This window comes from Myxocyprinus asiaticus, chromosome 30, assembly GCF_019703515.2.
Source record: "Myxocyprinus asiaticus isolate MX2 ecotype Aquarium Trade chromosome 30, UBuf_Myxa_2, whole genome shotgun sequence".
In the NCBI taxonomy this organism is placed as follows: Eukaryota; Metazoa; Chordata; class Actinopteri; order Cypriniformes; family Catostomidae; genus Myxocyprinus; species Myxocyprinus asiaticus.
In genome coordinates, this window is record NC_059373.1 from 6,286,866 (window position 1) to 6,306,354 (window position 19,489).

The 19,489-nt window shown below is 35.2% G+C and overlaps 1 protein-coding gene across 1 annotated transcript; it reads left to right on the forward strand.

Annotated features, from left to right (window-relative positions):
- Positions 1 to 2,744: 2,744 nt before the first annotated feature.
- Positions 2,745 to 18,649, forward strand: eno2 (enolase 2). The gene is made up of 12 exons (XM_051664668.1): positions 2,745 to 2,868; positions 5,555 to 5,640; positions 5,834 to 5,929; positions 6,094 to 6,152; positions 9,493 to 9,562; positions 10,645 to 10,778; positions 10,923 to 11,145; positions 11,300 to 11,497; positions 13,703 to 13,904; positions 15,681 to 15,789; positions 15,898 to 15,956; positions 16,495 to 18,649. The coding sequence occupies exons 2-12, from the start codon at positions 5,556 to 5,558 to the stop codon at positions 16,562 to 16,564; spliced, it is 1,305 nt and encodes a 434-aa protein (XP_051520628.1). The 5' UTR covers positions 2,745 to 2,868; position 5,555; the 3' UTR covers positions 16,565 to 18,649.
- The last annotated feature ends 840 nt before the right edge of the window (positions 18,650 to 19,489 follow it).

A 19,489-nucleotide genomic window follows, 5' to 3' on the forward strand; every position in this document is an offset into this window, starting at 1 on the left:
CCTGCTAAAGTATTGAGAATACAGCTTGAATTTGACACATGGTGGAAAGTCATTACTTAATGAAATATGTACCACAGACTTGTGTATCCTGGCAGGCGTGGATATGTTGACATCATAATCCAAAGATCTTGCTTTTAAGAGAGACATTTCAACAGAGAACTACAGACAAAGAGACACTTCTTATTTGTTGTACCCATTCAGATAGAGCTTGCTGGATAGGTGCAATGTTGTTAAATCATTATATATATATATATATAATATATATATATATATATATATATATATATATATATATATATATATATATATATATATATATATATATATATATATATATATATATATATATATATATATATATATATATATATATATATATATATATAATACAGTATTATATGCCATTTTTTATTTTCTTATTTGCTTTACATTGACCTGATGTGTCCTTTTTTGTGTTGATAATGTTTCCCACTTTTTCTGAGAGTTTTGGAGCAACTTAAATCAGGTTAGAATAAATAAATGGATAATTTGGGTTGGGTGGTCTTTAACATGGCTCTGTTGTTTTATAACCTCTAGATCGGTCTCATGTCAAAGGCATGACTATGTGACATTTTCATTGTCATTATCTTTATCTTGTTAATGAAACTAACACTAGAGACTTTGATTAAGGAAGCTATATTACTGTTAATCCTCCTTCCGAAAATACTGCTACTATTACATTAAAAAGCAACACGATATAGCGTGATGATGGCCAGCCGAGAGGTTGCCTGTTGGCCATCTAACTTCAAAGCACATTTAAAGCAATAATTCTAGTTGGTCAGCTAAATCTCTCTATTGCTCTCTCTCTCTCTCTCTCTCTCTGTCCCTCTCTCTCTCTCCTTCTCTCTCAGTGTAATGTCAAGACCAATGTGACCCATTTCTCTGAAAAACATAATCTCATTATAATAAAGAGTGTAATCACAGATTACCTCTCACTCTCCTTTATGTTCTGGACTCATACTCAAACAAATACAAGCATATAATATGTATCAATATATATTCTCTTTTCTTTATTGATACCCTTTGGATTTTTTTCTTCCCATTTTGTTAATGCTGCACATTAAAAGGCTGATCTAAACTGAGTGTTATTCAAGTCCTCTTACTAAATATAGGAAGAATGTAGCTAAAACTAAATTTGTACTTTTGATACTTGCTCATGCAAAAGTTCATGATTAAAGATTCTGGATGTCAGTGTATTGCTATGCAGTTGTGGGTGTTTGGGGTGTTCTCTTATTTACACCGATCAGCCACAACGTTAAAACCACCTGCCTAATATTGTGTAGGTCCCCCTCATGCCATCAAAACAGCACCAACCCACATATCAGAATAGCATTCTGAGATTATATTCTTCTCACCAAAATTGTACAGAGTGGTTATCTGAGTTACCGTAGACTTTGTCAGTTCAAACCAGTCTGGCCATTCTCGGTTGACCTCTCTCATCAACAAGGCATTTCCATCCACAGAACTGCCACTCACTGGATGTTTTTTGTTTTTGGCACCTTTCTGAGTAAATTCTAAAGACTGTTGTGTGTGAAAATCCCAGGAGATCAGCAGTTACAGAAATACTCAAACCAGCCCATCTGGCACCAACAATCATGCATGCGATTATCTAATCAGCCAATCATGTGGCAACAGTCCAGTGCGTAAAATCATGCAGGTACGGGTCAGGAGCTTCAGTTAATGTTCACATCAACCATCAGAATGGGGAAAAATGTGATCTCATAATTTGGAGCATGGCATGATTGTTGGTATAAATATATGTTTAGGATTTATAACTATATATTCAGATTTCCCACTGTATATTCAGAATTATAACAATATATTCAGAATTTTCAATTATACAGTATATTTGAATTTCTTACTATACATTGATTTATAACTATATATTCATATTTAAAATGATATATTTAGATTGACAACTATATATTATTTATAACTAAATATTCAGATTTACAATGATATATTCTGATTTATAACTATACAGTATACTCTTATTTATAATTACTTGTATTTACAGTATTCAGATTAGCAATTGCATATTCAGATTTATAACAATATATATTCAGATTTCCAAATGTTCAGATTTATAGCTACATATTTACAACTATATATTCTGATTTATAACTATATTCAGATTTTCAATTACATATTGAGATTTATAATTATATATTCGGTATTATAGCTATATATTACAATTTATAAATATATTTAGATTTACAATTATATATTCATATATAAAACTATTTATTAAGCTTTGCAAATATATACATTCTGATTTATAACTATGTATTCTGAATTTACTGTATATAATTATTTCCTATTTCCTGTTTGCCTAACAAATATACAAGAATATCTATAGATGAGCAGTTGAGTAGTGTGCTATAACATTTTCATTCTTCCACTATTTCATTTTTATAATAGGCTTTGCGTTCCCTTCTAACACTGCAGAATTTTGATCTTGCTCCGACATCTGACCAATTCCTCCATCTATTTTTACCAGCAAACCACAGAGGAACATTGCAGCACCCTGTGTTTGTTGTCTCCCCTCCTCTTCCTGAGTCCTCCGTTCCCTCTTATTAATCAGTCGCCTTGACCTACTCATCCTCCTCTCTCTCTCCTCTCTAATTCTCAGCATCTTCTTCTGACTCATCCTTTCATCCCCTCCCCCTCTGTTTCTCCTCTCATCTCCCTCTCATTCTCATTTCCACCCACCCTCGCTCTGTTTTCCCTCTGCTTCAGTCTCTCTCCCTCTCTTTTGCTCTCTCTCTCTCTTCCGCAGTTCAACACTTTCGAGCTTGCCTCTTGCAAGGCTACACGCACTGACGACAGGTAATCTTTGCATAAACCCTTTCTTCTGTATCTTTTCTTCATTTTCGCAGTTTCTAGTGGCTTGTGCCAGCCATTGCATCATAAATGCAGATTTAGAGAGTTAATTAAGATGTCTTGGCACAACTACAAATAATGCTACAGTATGTAGATTGCAGTTGTACATGGGTTAGTCTGTTTGGGGATATTTTTGGTGTTGGGTTTGTTGGTTTTGAGTACCTTGCAATAAACTGTTAACACTGTGTCAGCTCAATTGTGTGCGTGCTTTTACAGTCAAATTAGTAATCAATTATGATAACCACTATACAATTTGAAAGCTTTAATTCTTAAGATTTGATTTTCAAGAACTGTCAGATTGCAGTAGTTTTATTGAGAATTTGGTCTAATTTTCAGTCTTTTTGTTCAGAAAAGAATTCAGATTTAAGTGGACGATTATATCAAGTCATTGCTGCTGTTTTGGACCACGGTGCAGGGCATGTCTCTGGAGATGCTCTTATGTGAAGAGCCAGTGCCTGTGACATTATATATGGATGCGTTGCGGAAAATGATGTTTAATGTAAATTTTGGGGAACAGTGTTTTCTTGCTATAAAAGATTGGGCAGATGGATCCTGCACAGTGTGTCTGTGCTACTGTATGTGTCTATATATGTGTGCATATCAGTGTGTGTCCAATCTGTTGTCATTTCCTGTGAACATCACCTTGTATTAGACTGCAACCGTTCCTGCTACTCGCTCGCAACCTCTCTGCCTCCATTTCAGAAAGCTTCTCCTCGTTTCGCCAAAGGAATGTTAAATTATGTATCTTTTCCTTGCCCCATCACACCACTTTCTGCGCTATCCACCCAACCCCTCCCCTGATTCTCTCCATTTTCATTCTCTGTATTTCTGCTGACCGCACGGTGCTGCAGTACCTCACTGGCACGACTTAAATTAGCATAGTCCGGATTTAGATTCACGATCATGATTTGAATCAGAGCCATACTGGGCTGGTCAGACTGCCACACCTGCGGGCTTTCATGCCAGCATTATTGTTATAAATAAAGCCCCTCCTACTTGGTCTGAATGCTGGTGGGCTATGCAGGGCCGTGAGATGTGCATTGCATTAGCAATGTGACAAGTGTGCCCATTTTGGTCGCAGCATATTTAGAATGCAATTGACATTTTCTGGCTTTTAATTGGTTATGAGGTGTCTGACAACATAGCATTTTGCTCTCATAGCTTTTCCCATATTGGTATGGAGGATAGTACTGAATGTTCCAGAAAAAGTGTCCTACTTTCAAAGGCTCCTCAGATTGATTGGTACTTCTGATGTGTTGTTGCAAATTTTGAAGCTAAATTGCAGTTGTTAAAGGAATGTTCTGGGTTTAATACAAGTTAAGCTCAATCGACAGCATTTGCTGCATAATGCTGATAACCAAAAAATATTACTTAACCTTTGCTTATTAAAAAAGTCAAAATCGCAGTTTCAGTAAGGCACTTGCAATGTAGTGAATGGGGCCAGTCCATAAACATTTCAAAAGTTTAGCCACAAGACGTAAACTATATTCATGTTAACATGATTTTTGAGTGATAAAATCGCTTACTAGCCATATCTGTGTTAAGTTACATCCAATATTACAACTTTGTTGTGATGATGACGCAATGCCGGTAAACCTTGTAATCCGGTTTAGCTCACTCTTAAATCATGTTAACACATATGTTTACGTCTTGTGGCTATACTTTTGAAACTGTGGATTTTAATATTTATGGACTGGCCCCATTCACTTCCATTGTAAATGCCTTACTGTAACTGCATTTTTTGCTCTGTTTAAATAAACCATTTTGTATTTTTTTTTTTTGGTGGTGGTAATCAACATTCTGCTGCAAATGCTGTTTATTGAGCTTCAATTAAATGACTGAGCTCCAGTTTGAAATGTGAAATGTCCTCAGAGTGGTGCCAAAAGTGAGTTGTATTTTTAGTTGTAAATGTTGTAACACAGTCAACAGGAATGCATATTTTATAATCCATATGACCTAACCCAAACCTCAACCCTAAACCTAACCATCAGTGTAGTAAAATTATAATGCGACCTCCGAATCGCGCTCATAATTGATAATGTGAATGCAATTACTTCCTGGTTTTGGTGGGACTAGATCACGCTATCAGTAACAACAGGAAAAGGTAAACACATTTGAATTGATGCAAAAATGTCTGATGGGAGATGGTGCTTGTCAGTAACTTGGCAGATAGGTGTCAATGTCAAGGTACAGGAACATTCAGAAGCAACATGTCAAGGTCCCATGTAATCATGTTGGTGGTGTACGGTTTAAGCAAGTTTTGTAGATAGCATTGGCACCTAATTTTGACTGCACCGAGGGCCAGGAACAGTAATTTTAATATGAACCTGGTAGCTACAGGAAGCCAGTGTAGATAATATAACACATATAGGATCTTGCAAAAGAGAAGTCTTTTGGATGCGCTAATGAAGGTTAATTGAAAATGCAGGTAGAACAGTGCTCTCGCTTCAGGCCTAGCTCACTTTAGCTCTGTTTCAAAATGTTCTGATTTGACTTTTTACTAATGCAAAGTCCATTAAAATGGTGCCATGACCTGTGAGCTGTAAAACACTGGCACACAGTTTCTACACAGTGTAACAATTAATAATTACAGACCAAAGAGATTCTCTTGCTCTCTCTTTTTCCTTCTAAGGATGTCCATTGTGAGCATCATTGCCAGGGAAATCCTGGACTCTCGGGGAAACCCTACAGTAGAGGTGGACCTGAGAACTGACAAAGGTGAATCGAAAGAGCGCCTCTTTAAAACAATCTCTGGCTAGATTGCTTTAGGAAGATTCAACCAAGCAGAAAGACATTTTAATAGCAGAATGCTCTTAAGACAGATATATTTGTGTGAACAGCAATGTTGATAGGTTGAAATTTCTAGATGATTATCCATTTTAAAAATGAATTCTTCAAAATATGTTTACAGGTCTGTTCAGGGCTGCTGTGCCCAGTGGAGCATCTACAGGTATCTATGAAGCTCTGGAACTCAGAGATGGAGACAAAAGCCGTTACAAGGGAAAAGGTGAGAAATCAAAGGTGTTCAGTCAGAACTTTCACTCCATCACTTTATAATACACTGGATCAATTAGAACACAGTTGATTGTTTGCCATAGGTTTGTCTTTTATATTTAATTTTATGTGTCTTGACCTGTTCTTTCATTCTTGTCTGTGTTCTACTGCTTTAAGGTGTACTGAAGGCTGTTGGTCACATTAATGACACTCTTGGGCCAGCCATCATTGCATCTGTAAGTAAAAAAATTTTTTTTTTCTTCTAATTTATAACAAATAACCAGATAAGTACCTTTCAACCAGCATAACAATGAGAATAGACTGCGCTAGGTGTTTATTTGCTTACATCTGGGAGATATTTAATGTGTTTAATGCAGTACATGGGATTCAGTGAAATTTAAAGACAAACGTAAATTCTTTGCAGGATAGATTTAACACTCCTATGGTGTCGGTCATTTTTGACCGAAATAATTTTTTTAGAATATAATACAAATGTTTTCCTTTATCTGAGCAGTACAAGACTTGATGACTTTTCCTCCATTTGCCATCTGAACATAAAAAATAAATGAATAAATAAATAAAAATGGGCTTGATTCGATAAGTCTAAGTGGTCATTAAAAAAAAAAAAGCTTCACCTTTGGTATTCACGGTCAAAATTGACTGACCATTGAAAATGAATGGGAAAGACCAAAAAACAGAGCAATAATTGTTTATTTTTTTGATCTGTCAAATACAATCAATAAATCAGCCACAATGCAGGAAAAAAACAAAACAGACAGAAATTACAGGGTGAGACTCTAAAAAATCCTCAGTGCAAAACATACACATCCACTCACACACAAACACAAATATGAACTGGTGAGACACAGAGACACAGTATAACACAGAGGTTTTTTACATTTGTCCCAAAAATAAATAAATAAATAAATCAGTCACAATGCTAAACACACACACTCAGAAACGAAGGGGTGAGACGATAACACACTCACAATGCAGAACACACAAACACACACACGTTTGCAAAAAAATAAAAAATAAATACTATAGAAAGTTTGAAATTGCAAAATGTTTACTCTGATTCTTCTGTTTTATATTCTAATTGAATTTTCAGAATTTTGCAGTTCATTTCTGTTTCTTGATGTTAATTTTCTTGACATTATTATGCATTTACTTTGAGTTATTACATTTTTATGTTTGAAATAAATTATTAGTAGAAAAATGCTTATTCTCTGTCTTCTCTATGTAACACAATGGTCAGGTTTGATTGCAAGCATAATGACATTAACTGCAAAACTGACACTTCAAATACATTTTAAAATGCTAATCTTAAACAAATAATAGTTTAATAATGTCTAAATATATATCCAATTGCATATCTTGTGATAAAATATAAAATTAGGGTGCAACAAACCATCAGACTACACAGTTGTTGGCTACAACCATCTACTGGCTGTTACTGGCATGACATGTTTTTCCTGTCATATTATTTATATTTTGTTCACCAGATGGCAGCAATGCGCCTCCAATTTATGTCACATTCTCATATTTTCTTCATGTTTCAACTTATAGAAGAGTAGGTTTTGATTTTTGTATTACATTTTTTCCAAAAATGTACTTATTTTGTATATGCAAATTAATGGTAAAATTTAGAAACTTACATGAAAATAAGATCAAATAGCATAAAATCCCCAAAGAAATGCACAATTGTATTGTTCTTGCTTCAGGGGGGAAAAAATTGTATCATGCCATCATCATCCAAAAAAGAAAAAGAAAAAAAAAAAAGGTTTACACATCTAAAGCTTCTGGTCAAAAATGACCATGAATATCAAAGGAAGGTGCCATGTTTGAATACCATAGGAGGGTTAAAAAAGAAATTCCACCACAAGTGGTATTAACTGCCATTAATGTGAAGAATTCTAACTTAACCTTTTCATTTCCTGAAAAGTAGTTAGAATATTCTATCAATTATTTCCAAAATACCAATATAAATATATGCTGAATACACTATGTAGCTTATTATGTACAGTAACATTATTATGAAGATATAGGATAGGATAGGATCATATATGCAAACTCTATGTATTTATGATATACTTATTTTCTACTTTTAGAAAATTAATTCTGTGGTATAATTTCTGTGGTCATACTCTTTTGTTAACATTATGCTCCACTAGAAACCTGGTTACTTAAAGGAGTATTCTGGGTTAAATACAAGAAATAATTATTGTTTTGACAGGAATACACTTACACTATCCTTGCTGATAACTTTAAACACAGTTTGAGTTTGTTATATCAAGCAGTATCTATGATGATTTACATCATTTTTGACCTCCTACCTGTTTTATTTATTTATTTATTTTCAGTTTCTTCTCCAGATGAATGTCATCACCTTCCCAATAAATTTTAATTTCAATTTTTACACCTATAGGAATATTTCGGGTTCAATACAAGTTAAGTTCAATCGACAGCATTTGTTGCATAATGTTGATTACCACAAAAATGTATTTCAACTTGTCCTTCTTTTCTTAAATAAAGCTAAATCTGGGTTACGTTGAGGCACAAAATGTAAACAATATGAGTGTTAACATTATATTTGCTTATTTATCTTTTCTGTGTAAAGTTAAAGTTATATCCAGTTTTACAACTTTGTTGCCATGACGATGTAACATCATAAACCCTAAAACCCTAAAATGACCATGAAAACAATGATTTAAACAAATTTACAGTCCAAAGGTACATGAGTTTTAACAGATGACAGCTGGGATTGGCTCCAGCACTACCCGTGACCCTACATAGGATAAGCGTCTATGGAAGATGGATGGATGGACACATTTTTGCCTTTAAACCTCTCAATAATTGGCCTAATTCACTTCCATTGTAAGTGCGTCACTGTAACTTTGACTTCTGCTTTTTTTAAAGGAAAGAAGGGATAAATTGAAATCATTTTTTATCATACCATCGATTGAGCTTGAACTTGTATTGAACCTGGAACATTCCTTTAATATGCAGCAGTTTACTTAAGCATTTGTTAATTAAATTATTTGTTATTTGTTTGTTTTACAGATCAGATTCCGATCGGATGGGATCAGAATCAGATCCCACTCCTGCACTTTTTATTTATCATTGTTCTTTTCATATTTTACACCCGTTTATTTATAACAGGAGATTTTAAAGCAGGTCCCACTGTTACACATCTACAAAAGCCAGAGACACAAAATCTCCTATTATCCAGGTCTTGATTTTCATTCTGATCTACACATTCCATTTTTTCTTTTTCATTTCCATTCACCCTTTTTTAATTACAAAGAATTACCGTCATGTTGAAAACTCCCATGTCTAAAATTTGGAGGCTAAAGACACAGACGTAACACTTATTCGTCTTATACAGGCTGATTAGTATTAAGATTTGTGTTTGTATATGCATCATTTATTTTTTCATTTGATGATCATTTGAAATAAATCAGGTTAATTTCACAGCAGCAAGGTTAATATTTAGACGGCATATTCATCAAGCAACAATCAAGCGGTGGTATTTTATTAACCTGGGCAGTTTTCTCTTCATAATGTGAACTTTAGGAGATTAGTGTGGTGGAACAGGAGAAACTGGACAACATGATGATAGAATTGGACGGTACAGAGAACAAATGTGAGTTTCTCTCTTACATATTCAAATATTGATCAGAAAAAAAACCCTAAAAAAAAAGATAATAATGAGAAAAGAATTCAAGCTGTAAATGCAGTATTTAAGTCCATTTAACAACACAGGGTTTTTCAAACTTTTTGATGCAAAAGACCCCAAAATATGATGATTGTTTGCTAAATTAAAATAACTGGCTTTTATAGTGCATTATACAAAAGCAAAATGAATTATTTCAATTTTATATGGAAAATACATACTTTTTATTGATATGACAGTGTGCTTTTTTCTATTATAGTAATGTAAGATGCTTAAAATTGAATAAAAACATTTTCAGTTCAAATGTATTTGTATAGCACTTTTTCACAATAAATATTGTTACAAAGAAGCTTTTTCTCACATATAAGATAGTTCACATAGTTTAAAACTTTGGCTTTCAATAGAATAAAATCGTGATTAATCCCACGGTATAATTTCAAATAATGTAAAAAAAATTAAAAAATATTCGTCCTTTTTTTTTTTCCTTAATTTTTTCGGGTACACCTTAAGGCCCCCTGTATTAAAACACATTCCTGGTCTTATTGAGAACAATATATCTGTGCATGTGATTCCAAAGAAAAAAATATGTTTGCAATCTTGAAATTAATTTCCTTTTCGGCTGACGTCACCAGTCCCTCCTATTTTTTAAACCTTTCCCTCCAACCACCTCTCATTAAGAGACCTTTCATGATCCAATCGATTCCTATGTTTTTCTTGTTGAATATAATGTCTGTTTCACTCAGAAATATGTCACATTACGAAAGTAAAATGCGTTATGAATCTTGTTTCATGTTGACTTTTTATAACATATCATAGTGTAACTTTTAAGTTCAAATTTGTTGTTTTTATGACAAATTAGTTTCTTTTTAAAACACATAGCATTTAAAGTATACATATGAATCATTCCAACTCTTGTTACAATTTGTTTACTGCAGTATTTGAAAAAGGTATGATTAATAGCCCAATTTTAGTTGTTTAGAATGCAGCTAGCATGCAAAACTCAAAAATACTGAGAGTTATACAGTTATTTGATCCGTTCATTATGTCTACAGCTCAATTTGGTGCCAATGCCATCCTGGGAGTGTCTCTGGCCATCTGCAAGGCTGGTGCGGCAGAGAAAGGCGTACCCCTGTACCGTCACATTGCTGATCTGGCAGGAAACACAGAACTAGTGCTGCCAGTTCCTGTAAGAAAATCCATCATTCATTTTTCAGCTGCATGAATTTATTACAAAGCATAAAAATGTTCATCTATAGGTATTTTCTATTAATTATCTACGTGAAATATAATTGCTTAGTATATCTCCCCATCCATTTGTCTATCTACTCAGGCATTTAATGTAATAAACGGAGGCTCTCATGCTGGAAACAAGCTTGCCATGCAGGAATTCATGGTACTTCCTGTAGGGGCAGAGTCGTTCCGTGATGCACTGCGTGTTGGAGCTGAGCTCTACCAGACCCTGAAAGGTGTTATCAAAGAGAAGTATGGCCAAGATGCCACCAACGTTGGTGATGAGGGAGGTTTTGCTCCAAACATCTTGGAGAACAGTGAAGGTGTGTATATACTGTATGTGTGTGTGATAACGGTTTCAGACAGTGTAAGATAAGCCCCCTGTAAAAGCTTTATCACCTTGTTTGTAATGCACTTGTATCATAACTAATTTATCCACATCTAAGTTTTGATGGCTTCTCTATTCTTCGCCCAAAGCACTGGAGTTGATAAAAACTGCCATAGACAAGGCCGGTTTCACAGATAAAGTTGTGATTGGAATGGATGTAGCCGCCTCTGAGTTCTACCGAGATGGGAAGTACGATCTGGACTTCAAGTCGCCCCCAGACCCCAACAGACACATTACAAGCGATGAGCTTTTAGAGATCTACCAGACATTTGTCAATGACTATCCAGGTAAACTGGACTTTGGAGGACTTTAGAATATGAAATGACTAAGCATTTTAGTGGTTTGAAATGCAACTTAAGGTCTTTAATTAAAGGCAATATATTTTGGCTTATATACAACTGGTAATCCTTGTTAATATTGTATGATCTCCACACAAGGATACCAGAAAACATGGTGTAACTATCTGAAAAACACTGTTTTAAATGGAGCAAACTCTGTCCGTGGGAATTACGTTGGTAAAACTTTATCAGTAAAGAAAAAAGAAAAGTAGTCCCACCTCAAAAGGATGATTACAGCTCAAATTAAACACATTTTGTACATAAGGATATATATAAGTGCTGTAACAAAAATATAAGCTTCACATTTCCACTTTTATACCCTCTGGATTCAGACTGAACGCAGCACTGTGAATTCGGCAAAAGTTTGTTGAAAGTTTTGCTGCTTTAATCGGTCTGTGCTTACTGAAATTCGAATCGCTGCCCCCAGTGACCGAAGCTGGAAGTGTCGTAAAACATATTGGCACATGTGAGCTTCAGTTTCTGGGTAAAATGTCCACAGAGTGGCGCCAAAAGCGAGTTGTATTTTTAGTTGAAAATGATGTAATACAGTCAATAGTAATTCATATTTTATTAACTATATCCTCTAACCCAAACCTCAACCCTTAACCTAACTGTCATTGGAGTACAAATGAACTTTTAGAGTGAAAATGCTTCCTCCAAATCGCCCTTACCATTGTTTACGTAAGCGCGATTACTTCCTGGTTCCCACGGGACTGAAACCAGTGTCTTGGAGGTTGATTGTGTGCTAGCAGTAGCGCTGTAGTTGGAAATGTGATTGAATTGACTTACACACTTGAATTGGCACAAAAAAGTCTGAGCAAGGCACTTGTCAGAAATTGGGCTGAAGGGGGTTGATTTCAGGGTACATGAACTTTCGGCAGCAGCATGTCGATTTCCCATGTGGTCATGTTGCTGGAATACCTTGCATCAGAGACTTCCATTGTGTGTGCATTTCTAAAAACATTTTCACTTGTTTTTACAATCAAAATAGTTTTTGTGGAAATCAACAACATGCTAAAAGATGCTGTAGAACAAGTTGCATTTAACCTAGAACATGCCATGCAGGGTCTGAAATTTAGAGGTTCCCAGGAAAAAATGCCACCAAAAATGCTTTTTAATTGTAATACCTGACATAGTTGTTAATAATATGTTTAAGTTCTAGTTTTACTTATTATGGCAGAAAACATGAATTAAAGATTTAATTCTTAGAAAAAGAGGTAATAAATTCTCAGTCTTGAGAATCTGTTTGAATGAATCTAATAAATTGAAGTATTTTACATAAACGAATGAGACTGATTGTTTTAAATGGTAAAGAATGGTTAAAAGAACAGTTCACCCAAAAATGAAAATTCTCTCGTCATTTACTCACCCTCATGCCATCCCAGATGTGTATGACTTACTTTCTTCTGCAGAACACAAATTATATCTCAGCACTGTAGGTCCATACAATACAAGTGAATGGTGATCAGACCTTTGTAGCTCCAAAAATCACAAAGGAAACATAAAAGTAATTCATCTGACCCCAATGTTTAAATCTATATCTTCAGAAACAATATAATAGGTGTGGGTGAGAAACAGAACAATATTTAAATAATTTTATACTCTAAATCTCCACTTTAACTTTCACTTTTAGATGTGAAAGTGAAACTAAACAGGCAGGCACCACATGTGACTTTCAGATGTAAAAGTGAAAGTGCAAATTTAGAGTAAAAAAAGGATTTTGATTTGTTTCTCACCCACACCTTTTATATTGCTTCAGAAAATATGGATTTAACCACTAGAGTCATGTGGAGTAATTTTATGTTCCCTTCATGTGATTTTTTGGAGCTCTTGCATTGTATGGACCTAAAGAGCTGAGATATTCTTCTAAAAATTCTTCATTTGTGTTCTGCTGATGGAAGAAAGTCATACACATCTGGGATGGCATGAGGGTGAGTAAATGATGACACCTTTAAAGGTAAAAAACACCCAAAAAATTTAATTCATGGGGCATTTGTCTCTAATGTAAAAGTTAATTTCTGACACTAATACCATGTTACAGGATATTTTTGTAATGTGTCACCTAGCAAAAAAATGCAATTTTAAAACTTTTTAAAAATTCAGTTTTAACAATTCTATCATCTTTTCATTTCTGTCTTGCCCTTAATTGAATAGTGGTCTCCATTGAGGATCCATTCGATCAGGATGACTGGCCCGCCTGGACTAACATGACAGGTTCCATCGGGGTCCAGATTGTGGGAGACGACCTGACCGTGACAAACCCAAAGAGGATAGAAAAAGCTGCTGAAGATCGTGCCTGTAACTGTCTGCTCCTGAAAGTCAACCAAATTGGCACCGTTACAGAGGCCATCCAGGCGTGAGTAAAAGCCATAAATCATAGAGGCCTAGACATGCCAGCTGAACTGTAATTTTCCACGTGCCGTTTCATCTTGCCTTGAGCACTCAGCCTTGTGTACTCTATTGACTGCGAGCTGCACTATTTGACTGCTTTGTGATGCTCTTTTAGCACAGTCAACGGCAGGCATATGCGCCAACGATGCGGACTGTCTGCATGTCTTAAAATCTAGGCTGCACACGAACTGTCCATGCGTACTGTGCTGATGACGAAATTTGTGTCACGCACACTGTGTGCGACACATACTGATATACTTTGGCCTTAAGGCGACAACTTTACAACAGTCCTAAGTCAGCGTAGACCCCATGTTTAATTTGACTCAAAAATTAGTTTCAATCAATCCATTTCACGATCCATGTTTTTCAGTGTTTTTTGCCCACTGGAAAAACGTGTTAAAGGTGCACTCAGTAAAATGTATGTTTATGTTCGCTGACACCTAGTGGTGTAGGACAGTGGTTCTCAACCAGGGAGTCGGGACCCACTAGGGGGCCACAGCACACTTCCAGGGGGGCCTCAAGATCTCTTAGAATGATTTAGAATAAGGTAGATTATTATATATTTTATATAATTGTTATAATTCAACTTACTGAAAAATGCAAAAAAATAAACTTTTTTTTAAAAAAAAATTAATAACTCCCATTAACTGCTTGATTTTAGATGAAGCAGCGCATAAAAACAGAAGTTTTCAGTTAACCATTCCATTATAAAAATGTGCTATTTGCGGTCAGTCAGTCATGATTAATTTATTCCGCCAGTGAAAGTGTTCAATTTCAGTGGATTATTGAGATAAAGCGAGTGATATTCAGAAGGTCACATAATCTCAATATGGCAGTGCTCATGAATTTGCCCCCAGCACTGTATGTAGAATAAAGCAGCTTTCTATACATCATTTCAAACATATTTTTCAAAAATGCTATTCTGTTAAATTTCTAAAACAATTAATTGAGTGCACCTCTAACTAAATGATCTACACCAACGTACACAATAGTGTTAAAGGGATAATTTATTGAAAATGTAAATTCTCTCATCATTTACTCACCCTCATGTCATCCCAGATATGTATGACTTTCTTTCTTTTGATGAACACAAATGAAGATTTTTAGAAGAATATCACACCTCTGTAGGTCCATTTGATGCAAGTGAATGGTGGCCAGAACTTTGAAGCTCCAAAAAGCACATAAAGGCAGCATAAAAGTAATCCATATGACTACAGTGGTTATATCCAGTGTGGGTGAGAAACAGATCAATATTTAAGTCCTTTTATATTATAAATCTTCACTTTCACTTTCACATTCTTCTTCTTTTGTTTTTGGCGATTTACATTCTTCATGCATATCTCCACCTATTGGGCAGGGAGGAGAATTTATCGTAGAAAAGGACTAAATATTCATCTAGTTTCTCACTCACACCTATCATATTGCTTCAGAAAACTTGGATTAAACCACTGGAGTCGTTTGTATTACTTTTATGCTGCCTTTATGTTCTTTTTGGAGCTTCAAAGTTCTGAACACCATTCACTTGCATTGAATGGACCAACAGAGCTGAGATATTTTCTAAAAATATTCATTTGTGTTCAGCAGAAGAAAGAAAGTCATACACATTTGGAATGGCATGAGGGTGATTAAGTGGTTAGAGAATTGTTATTTTGTGGTGAACTTTACCTTTAAGTTGAATGGCTAAAAGCATTTTATTATATCCAGCTTCTTATCTCCCCATTTTGAACTATGTATTTCATAGATGTAAGCTCGCCCAGGCCAACGGATGGGGAGTAATGGTGAGCCATCGCTCAGGGGAGACTGAGGACACTTTCATCGCTGATCTAGTGGTGGGGCTCTGCACTGGACAGGTACACATACTCAAACACACACACACATTGCCTAAAGTTGTGAATTTATTGATTAATTGGTCAGACTTTCACTCTCTCTGTTCCTCTGTCTCTTTATTTTTTTTTCAGATAAAGACGGGAGCTCCGTGTAGATCTGAGCGCCTCGCAAAATACAACCAACTTATGAGGCAAGCAGTCAAACATGCTATTCTTTAACAATGCATTAAAAAACGAATAAATCCACAGTCACAAAGTGGCACTGACTTTGCTTGTAAATCTGACCCGTAAAGCAGCAAAAGCAAATAGCCTACTTTAAAGGAATGTTCTGAAGTACATATTAAGCTCAATTGTCCATCAGTTTATAAAAACAAACAAAAATTGGGCTTACTATAATGCACTTACAGTATAAATCTATGGGGCAAGACACTGCATCAAAATTAATGTTAAAATACACACTTTTTAGACAACTTTACAGCTCAAATAACTCACATTTTAATACAGAAGAATTCATAAAGGTGCTTTACAATAGAAATAACTTTGCTATTTCTGCTTTTAAACCCTGCATTTACATTGTAAGTGCATTCTGCTTGCACAATAGCTGCTGTTCTGAAAAAGTCCCATTTTAAGGAACCAATAATTAGACACGATTAACATTGCTGCAGTCTTCTGTGCTCAGTTATTAACCTATGTCCATCTCTGCCAATCTGTCTCATTTCTGCATCATAGGATTGAAGAGGAACTGGGCGATCAGGCTCGATTTGCCGGGCACAATTTCAGAAACCCTAGCGCTCTGTGAGACTGACATCATTGCACCGAAATTACACAAAAAAACAACAGCTGACAAACAGAGTACATACTGCACTTAACTGACTGACTATCCCCAACTTAGATAACCCAGAATGCATAAAAATGGCACTATTTGCACTGACATACAAATAATGACTTACTCAAACACTCAAAAGATATATGTAAACTGACCTGGACTGAGGACAGGCTTTAAAAGACCAAATATTATGCACAGTGAATCCTGGACAGGCTGACATTATGCACAAGAGATACTGAATTACTTGACGGGCAAACCATGTCCACAGGGTGAACATGCATCCGTAAGATTACATGGATACAAAGAATTTAGGAGACAAGGCCACAAGGCCTTGATGTTTAAAAAGAGGGATTTGACTCAGATGGAATAAAAGCAGAGAGAGAGAGATGTATTTGAATCAGGTGTAAACATCTTAGAATCCAGTTTAAGCTTCAATTTAGATTGCGAAGTACGTGTATATACATTTAAAAAAAAAAGTTGACTTGCCACACTAAAAAAAATAAATGTAGTTTTTATGGTTCATTGCATGAGATTTAGGGACAAATATTTAGATTATGGAAAATGGAAGGTAGACAAATATGCAGATATTTTGATTTGGGGCCTGAAGTGTGGAACAGTTGCATAGTTACATTAATACTTATGCACATATGCGATGAGAAGCATCAGTGTGACTGTAAGATGGAAAATGATGTTGTAGTTAGTAACACTGACAGTCTTGTTGGCTATATGAGGGCCCAGCATTTTACTCCGTTTACTAAGTAGTTTGCCCAGGGCATTAGATGCATTTTGTCTATAAGAATGTTTTCTCTTAGTTGCTGTTATTGGGGTTTCTCTCTGACCTAAGAGCATGCTGAGAAAAAGGAGCATTTTTCAAAAGAGAGGGCCAAATCCATCAAAATTAAATTAAATTGGCAACAGCTTTTCAGGTGCAACAAAGATACATAATATCAACACAAAAGGTGATTTGACTTTTTTTAGGGACACCAGACACATCATGTTCATAAATTTCATTGGCTTTAAAAAACATGATGAATTGTCATTGGCTTATTGGCCAAAAATATTGTTAAAGAACGAGAATGAAATCTGAAGGATTAAACATGAATTCCCATATCGGTTCTAATAACTAAATATAAGCTAAACATATTGTGCTAAACCCCCACTTTCATATATCTGCCTGATTTTCTCATGCAATGACTCTTAAAATATGAAAATCTAATTTTCTTTCACCCTGGATCTCCATTTTAAAAGTGAAGTGCGTTATTTTTGACGTTGAAATACTTCTAACCTAATTTGATTTGCAGAGACAACTACTGTATAAGTAAGACAGAAGTAGCCATTTTGTGTCACCTTTAAAACACTGGTGTATTTGTTTGAGCGTCAACTTATCGCTCAACCAATAGTGTGAGGTTGGGGGCGGGACTAGCTGTTTGTCCGATGAATTGCAGACAGGGGCGGGGCAGAAGAGACAGTAGGAGTGTTTTAGAAAACACATTTGGAAACAAACATTATTTTTGCAATTCTGTTTGCCGCCACTAGGGGTGCAGAAATGACTAATTTCATATTTTAAAAATCTAAATCCAGTGATGAAAGAAAAAGAGACTGAAGAGTAAGACAGAAATAGTGGGTGCAAATATATAAATTTAGTCTTCAGGAACAGCTTCAAGCACAACTGAAGAGATATAAATAAATTCACAATGACAGATCACACTCAAATCTAGACAGACAGACATTCTTACACGAATAGAGACAACACACACTCATTCATTCACGTTTGTGTAGCAAAGTTTCACCCTCCCAACGCACACGACTCCTTATTCTCTGACACCATGGACTTCAATTCTGTATTTCTTCCTTTGACGTCATTTTCACTCTCTTCATCACTTCTTTTCCCTTCTTGTGGTAATGGCTTGGCTTGTTCCCTCTTACCTGAAATGTTTTCCCCTCATGTGATCTTTTCTCCATTATTGTGGTGGAAAATGCAAGATGCAGAGAAAAAATAACTGACGAGTCTGTCAATGAATAATGTTATGAAAATAAAGCTGTCATTACTTTCGTCAATGTCCAGTATCAAAGTGTGTTTTTCAGTTCTTTAAAGACAGCTAATTACATTTTAATGTTTCCTTTTCTTCTTCTTTTTTTTCTTTTTTTCTTTTTTTTTTTTTTTGCCATAAGAGGGCAGGTGCTCAATTATCAAACATTAAGGTGTAAGAAATGAGTGTTTTAATGGGTTTTGCAAATTCCATTTTAGTCACTTACCTCAAAAAACCTGGACAGAAACGCATTTAAGTCAGTGAAATCAATTCTGTCATACTGATTGAAATTAAATATGCACATATTATAAGTGAATCTCCAGAAATATATGCAGGTCATATTTCACCCCAAAATCAAAAGAAGAAAAAGAAATGGCACATAAATACATTTTAATAATAAATAAAAATTATAATTATAAATTAACAATTTTTGTAACAATAAATATACATTTTACCATAAAGAAAATGTGACATTATATATATATATATATACACACACACACACACACACACACACACACACACCGATCAGCCACAATATTGCGTGAAAATCCCAGGAGATCAGCAGTTACAGAAATACTCAAACCAGCCCATCTGGCACCAATTCCCCATTCTAATGGTTGATTTGTACATTTACTGACGCTCCTGACCCATATCTGCATTATTTTTTGCACTGCACTGCTGCCACACGATTGGCTGATTAGATAATTGCATGGATGATTGTTGGTGCCAGATGGGCTGGTTTGAGTATTTCTGTAACTGCTGATCTCCTGGAATTTTCACACACAACAGTCTCTAGAATTTACTCTGAATGGTGCCAAAAACAAAAAACATCCAGTGAGCAGCAGTTCTGTGGACGGAAATGTCT

What these genes read in the sequence shown, in the direction of transcription:
- eno2 (XM_051664668.1), top strand. Translation starts at nt 5,556, where the DNA reads ATGTCCATTGTGAGCATCATTGCCAGGGAAATCCTGGACTCTCGGGGA. An exon ending in ATTTGTCAATGACTATCCAG is followed by an intron (nt 11,498 to 13,702) that starts GTAAACTGGACT and finishes TTAATTGAATAG; the next exon opens with TGGTCTCCATTGAGGATCCA. An exon ending in AAATACAACCAACTTATGAG is followed by an intron (nt 15,957 to 16,494) that starts GCAAGCAGTCAA and finishes TCTGCATCATAG; the next exon opens with GATTGAAGAGGAACTGGGCG.